We start from the raw sequence: 6529 nt of genomic DNA on the forward strand, positions 1-6529 counted from the left end.
TGAACACGTATGATTAAAGAGATCTCATATTTTATGCGGTTAATGCCTACCTAATAGACAAATGAAAATACACGCAAAAAAAAAAAAAAAAATTCAAAATTTGAACTGAAATTGTCTAATTGGAACTCGTCATTAGGACTTGAGGTGTTGAATTATAACATGGCTTAGTTCAAGTGTCTAAATGGAATATACTGGCAAGTTTAAGGGTGCTTGGCCATGTATTAAGCCTTAATTTTTTGTTTAATGATCTTATGGCTATTGATTTTTGTTTTGTTTGCATATGTTGTGTTTAGATATTTGTGTCCGGAGCCATATCCTGAAGCTAATATGGAGTTCCTAAATGCGAATGGAATTCGGCTTTACCAGTTCGCCATTGAAGGATCCAAGGTAGAGGTTATCTTCCGTGATATATTTCTCAATATCAGTATGATGTAGAATGTTGCGGTCATGAGATTGCTTAAACCAGAAAGGAAAGAACTAAGAACTTCTAAAAAAACATTTTTAACGATTTGTTATGGGAACCGTGAGAGTTGTGATTGATGTTAAGACCTATGTGATCATGACCTGATATTTCAGTGGACGAATTTGTTGTAAAACATTACTTTTTTGGATAAATCAAATAATTTTCAGAATATCGCGCCAAGTTGGGAAAGAAATAATACATAAGCAGTATATAGTTAACTTATTCACAGTCGTGAGTCCTCTGCCAAACTAAACCCATAGTATTTACAAGTTGTAAATCATTACCACAAGGACTTGTTTGAAGTTTGAACTGATTATTTCTATTTGCTCTATTTCCTTATGTGATGTCGGCTGTCGGCGAAAACACATTGTTTTTGCTATATAATTAGGTAAGTGACTTGTTTGTAGCTATATACGTTGCGTGAAATGGGAGTTAGTTGACTGGTTATCCAGAAGAAGTCTATTTATTGGCATTGAATACTTACTCAGTCTGCTTATTCTCCTCCTTGATTATTCCATGTTCAAAGTTGGTTATTCTGATTTATATAACAGGAAAGGGAGTAATCATTATTTTCGGACTAAACTGGCACTAGGATGCATCTTTCTTCAGGGACCAAAGTCAAAAGGTTTTGTGGTATTAGTTTGTAGGAGATGAAGTTATAAACTTTTTTGGTCTGAGATATTTAGTGATTTAGCAGTCAGTTGGAATAGTCACCGAAACTAACCCTTGGTTCCTCTTTTTCCTTTGATGAAGTATGACCCCTGGTTCCTCTTTTAGTTGTTGTGCAAGTGAACTCTATGTATTTGGCATTTGTGACTCTGACTAAGAACTTGTATAAGTCATGTCAAAGTTCTATATACTTGAGGTTGCATGGCACAAAAGATGTTCTTGTTTTAAATTGTTGTAGATTTTTCATGTTTATATTCATCAAATAGGAGTTGAGATAGTTTTGTATGTGGTAGGAGTAAAGAAAACAAAAGTTTGCATGTGTCTCTGTTTCAGATATCTGGAGACCTAAAATATCTTTACAGTTTTTCACCACATGTGGGATTACAATGGGTTGTTGTTGTTGTTGTCTTTTACCACATGAGCTTGTCACCTGCAGCTTCACTCCGAATTTTTGTTACTACGTTTGTCTCGAGGATCTAGTTACTTAAAGTTCCTCTCTTAAATTGCATTCTCGTTTTACAGCAAAAATGCGAGTATTACAGCGTCCTAGTACAGCTTTCTTCTCATTGACCACTCAACCTTACCACTCACAGTTCATACTTCATAAGGCCCTGCTGCAACTGATGCTACTTGATCATTCTTAGCACTTATTTTGTTTTCCTTCTATTTGTTTACAGCCTTTAGTTTTTCTCTATTTTTGATGAATGAACCGAACCATAAGGCATAAAATATAGCTAGGGAATTACAAAAGTCAAGAATTATTGTTTGATTGGCTTTAGATCTTCAGTTTGCGAAATATTCCCCTGGTTTCAGCAGTGTTACTATACAGGTAATGGTGCAACCAAATTAGTTCATAACTCAAGAGGAGGAGGTAGGGAATTTCTTGCGGTTTCCCAAATTCTTAAGGAAAAATTGTCCAATTTGCACATTCTAAGTGAGATTAAGTGTTTATTCTAGTAGTTGCCCTGGTGGAGCTTTGCACTTGCTTCTAGAAAATCTTCAACTGCTGTGAGGAACGAAAGAATTTCACCCACTAGCAATATGTAATTGCATTCTTCTTGGATTCACCCACTAGCTATGACTACAAACATTAGGAGCAGCATATATATGAATATTGTGATATGTCTTGTTTGCAGACATTTGAGTATTGTCAATTGATTGTGCAAACCGTGTATGGAAATATTCTTATTATTGTTTCATTGCAATGTATCTAGGGGTAAAATGGGAGAGTTTCTTTGTTGTTGATATGTATCAAAAGAAAATTATGTGGATTAGTACTTGACTGTTTCTCAATGCAGGAGCCACCACTGGTCAACATCCCAGAGGAAAAAATAAGAGAAGCTTTGAGAGTTGTCCTTGGTAAGTTTGAAAGGTTGCATTTAATTTTCTCCTGCTTTAGGTTTCTGTCCGCTAGTTATGCTAAATAATGTCTGCATTACAATTTTACTCAATACTTTTTGTAGATGAAAAGAACCGCCCTCTGTTAATTCACTGCAAAAGAGGAAAGGTAGTCCTCCATATGTCTTTTTTAAAAATTTCTTGCTCTCTTCTTACGTGAATCGTCACGTAACATTCCTGACCACCATTTGTGTCATTGTGTGGTAAATTATGCAGCACCGAACTGGTAGCCTTGTGGGGTGCCTCAGAAAATTACAGAAATGGTGCCTCACCTCAATTTTTGATGAGTACCAAAGGTACGCTGCTGAGAAAGCTAGAGTATCAGATCTGAGGTTCATGGAGTTGTTTGACATTTCCGGCTTCAAGCAGCCATCGACATTCTCTTCACATTCCAAGAATTAAATGGATAAGATGTACAGTACGAGAGGCAATTTTGGCTTTGCATTCTTAACCAAACAAAATTTTCGAGTCAACTCCCAAGAGTATTGGATTCCTCAAATGAACTTTGGTTATGGTTTCCGCTGGTATCCGGTTCTTCCTTTCATTTGGAACAGTCTCTCTTTGTAGAAAGTAGATGTCAATCTATTAATGTTACAATGGCCTGTGATGAAGGGTCTCCCCCTTTCCTATTTTTGTGTTCATTTAAGGTGGATTGGGAGTTGTAAAGTTGCATTTTTTTTTTGGCTTATGAGAAGGAAAAGGGAAGGTTGTGTTTTCTTCAGATTGAACTGTATTAAGTACTTGGAAACCTGCTGAAAGGTGAAAGCTGTTATTAATTTGGGTTTCTTCCTGACAGCAGTAGATGTTGCTCAGATCCTCCAAAAATGACATCGCACATATGTCGGGTCCTCCAAAAGTAATAGTACACGTTCTCACTAAACTAACTCTCCTGGAATCAATTGTAGTAATACCTTTGTGTTTGACTAAGTAAAGATGTTTCTACGGCTTATCTCATTGCCTGACATAAGTTCGAATTTGAGGGACAAAAATTAAAGACCAGCCCATTTGAAAGGATAAACCGTGCAATTTCTTCGATTTTTAACTTGATTTCGTTAGAAATGCAGGCCCAACTTTCTTTGGGCTTTGCCCGTTTGAGTAGAAATACATTTTCAATGATAATATAATGCTACAGCCCAAACATGTTTATATTCAGTAGGAGACATCCATCTTAATTGATAAAAGACAATTGTTGAGATGAGCAATGATTAATTGAAGAGTTTAAACTGCTAGTGGTTGTTTGGTTTAAAAACAAGCTTATGCAGAGATTCTAATACAGTGACTAATAATACAAAGATTAGTAATGACTAATGCGGAGACTGTAATGCAAAAGATTACCTTTTTATTGTAGTAAAAATTAGATATATAGTGTATAACTTAAATTTATGTCTGGGTTATATTTGTGTAAAGAGTTTGGAAAAGGGATCAAGGGGACCTACAGGAATCTTGGCATTTTGATACCGTATTGGTCTTGCTATAAAATACTCCGGTACTACTTTAATTGGTGTGTTAAATTGTACTAGGATTAGTTGTACATGATTCAAAAGACAAACCAGATATTAGATTTGAAAAAATATCAAATCTTATACAATATTATTTCGATCAAACAAAACGAGCTTGGAATGTTAAGAACTTAAGGCTTTAGTTCAATTTTTTTTAGGTCTGCAACAACGACCATTGGATTAGAATTTCAATCTTAGTTCGAGATTCAGATTTTGGAATGAATGATCATAAACTGCAGAAATGATAAAGTTTCATACATGTGTACACAAATAAAGTATATACAAACAATACTACAGCTTAGTTTCTAGAAAGATTGAACCAAAAGTCTCAAACCTCATAACCTGACTAACTTAGATTCAAAGGAGCTGACAAAATCGTTGTCAAATTCAAAGAGCCTGTTAAAACAGACAAATCAATTGACAGCAACTAAGATTTGTCTTTTCATATTTCATTTACTTGTTAGCTAGCAAAACATTTTCCCGACCACATGAAACGTATGTTATTCTAGTGTTTTAGAATTATCAACTCTTATCTTTTGCTATTATTATTTTGTTCTTTCTTCTTTTTGCATATGTTCTTTTTTAAAATTCATTGAACTTTCCTTTTCTTTTCTCCAAAATTTTCTCTTGTTTTTGCGTAAACCTTTTGAATTTAAGTAGATTTAGTTTGGCATGAACCCGTACCAAAATATTATAATCCAAAGGTTGAATGAATAAAGGAGTGTGAAAAATTAAAGTTAATTTTTAATTTTTTCAAGAATAAATATAATGCTATATATTAGAAGAATATCTAGAAAGTCTAGTGAATATTTAGATAATTATCTTATAAATATTCAGATGTTCTACAGATGATTAAACATTGTCAGATAAAGGTTGCTATCCTATTTTCTTGTAGATGTATCTGAAGAGTATCTAGAATCATCCATAGCCGATAACTATAAATTAAAAATTATCTTGTACATTTTAATTAACATTTCCAATTCCTTCCCACTTTAATACTACCGTATAAAGTCTTTTTCAAGTAAAATTCAATCCTTTTTAAAAAAAAAATCCTCTATTACATCTTAAAAAAATCATAAATGAGAATTGAGATCATTGCTTAAAAAATTATCCGAATTACTATTCTTCTGCTATATTTCTCTACAAGGAGGAGATAAAATATTACCTCATCAGTTCCTATAACGCATGGCCAATTATTTTTTCAAAAATATAATATAATGCTACTCCATATATAGGGCACAATTTAGAAAGAGCGAGAACAAGGACAACTGACTATCGCTAAAACTCAAATTAAGAGTGTACATTGTATGATTAAAATTGACTATACAAAGTTACCGCGTTACTATCCTACAAAGATTTTTTTTATCTCAATATAGTGTATTATCCGACAAATGTTGCAATCAATATTAAGTCTGACAACACCACGAGCTGATTGCTTATTGAAAGGCCGAACCACAATTAAAAATTATACGATAATAACTGTATATAAACTAAACATTTCCTTTCCCTTCCCACTTTGACATCAACTTATCCGTATAATGTCTTTTTTGAAAGAAAAAGATCAATGGGCTAAGCGATTTTAAAAAAATGGTCTATTACATCATATAAAAAAATCATAAATGAGAATTGAGATCATTGCTTAAAAATTCATTATCGAATTAATCTCGAGATTGAATCAATATGCCCAAAGGCCTTTGATCAGTTGGTGCATTTAATCGTAGATCTAAAGATTGACCTTTGTCCCCACTCCCAACGACCCTCAAAATTCCTAGCCAAACCAAAGTTTTATTCCTGGCATATTCTTACCACCTCCTCATATTCCCTCTACCACCCCCACCCCCCTCTCCTAAAAAAAAAAGCGAGAATTCTTTTAAATGCGTCATGCCAAATTATTTTGGATTATATAATTCATAGTTAGATTTATCCTATTTGGAGGTGATATTAATCCCTAATTAATTAAAATTGACTATACAAAGTTACCAGCATAAAGTTTGTAGAAATATCTAGACTACAAAGATTTTTTTTCTCTCAATATTGCACGTTATTTTACTTTTTGACTAAAATCTGATAAATTACAATTCAATTAAGTCCTTTTGCCCTTTTTTTTTTTTTTATCTATTTTTTTTGTTATCTAAGTAGGCGTTTGGCCATAGAAATCAAGGACCCGTTTGGCCATAAGACTTTTCCATTTTATTCGAAAAATGTTTTTACTTTATTTCAAAATTAACGTTTGGCTATGGAAATTCCAAATACAACTTAAAGTTGTATTTCGGATTTTGAAAAACACCTAAAAACCTATTATTACTTTTTTCACTTTCAATACATTCAAACAATAAAATATTTTTTGTAAATACTATAACCAAACACAACTCCATCTTCAACTTTAAAATTCCAAATGAAAAATATTTTATTTTCATGGCCAAACACCTACCAAATATTTTTCACTTTATCTAGAACTTTTGAAGATGGAGTTGTATTTGGTTATAATTTTGCAAAGAAT

The 6529-nt window shown here is 33.1% G+C and overlaps 1 protein-coding gene across 1 annotated transcript; it reads left to right on the forward strand.

Moving 5' to 3' along the window:
• The first annotated feature begins 13 nt into the window (after window positions 1-13).
• Window positions 14-3061, forward strand: LOC132058828 (tyrosine-protein phosphatase DSP1-like). The gene is made up of 4 exons (XM_059451198.1): window positions 14-387; window positions 2431-2491; window positions 2596-2639; window positions 2747-3061. Exons 1-4 carry the CDS (start codon window positions 244-246, stop codon window positions 2930-2932), a joined length of 435 nt encoding a protein of 144 aa, XP_059307181.1. The 5' UTR covers window positions 14-243; the 3' UTR covers window positions 2933-3061.
• The last annotated feature ends 3468 nt before the right edge of the window (window positions 3062-6529 follow it).

Source organism: Lycium ferocissimum, chromosome 6 (assembly GCF_029784015.1).
Source record: "Lycium ferocissimum isolate CSIRO_LF1 chromosome 6, AGI_CSIRO_Lferr_CH_V1, whole genome shotgun sequence".
In the NCBI taxonomy this organism is placed as follows: Eukaryota; Viridiplantae; Streptophyta; class Magnoliopsida; order Solanales; family Solanaceae; genus Lycium; species Lycium ferocissimum.

Bases quoted from the DNA above. Each gene is read 5' to 3' on its own strand.
- LOC132058828 (XM_059451198.1), top strand. From the start codon at position 244: ATGATCTTATGGCTATTGATTTTTGTTTTGTTTGCATATGTTGTGTTT. The intron at 2,492-2,595 runs GTAAGTTTGAAA...TACTTTTTGTAG, and splicing joins AGCTTTGAGAGTTGTCCTTG to ATGAAAAGAACCGCCCTCTG. The intron at 2,640-2,746 runs GTAGTCCTCCAT...TAAATTATGCAG, and splicing joins TTCACTGCAAAAGAGGAAAG to CACCGAACTGGTAGCCTTGT.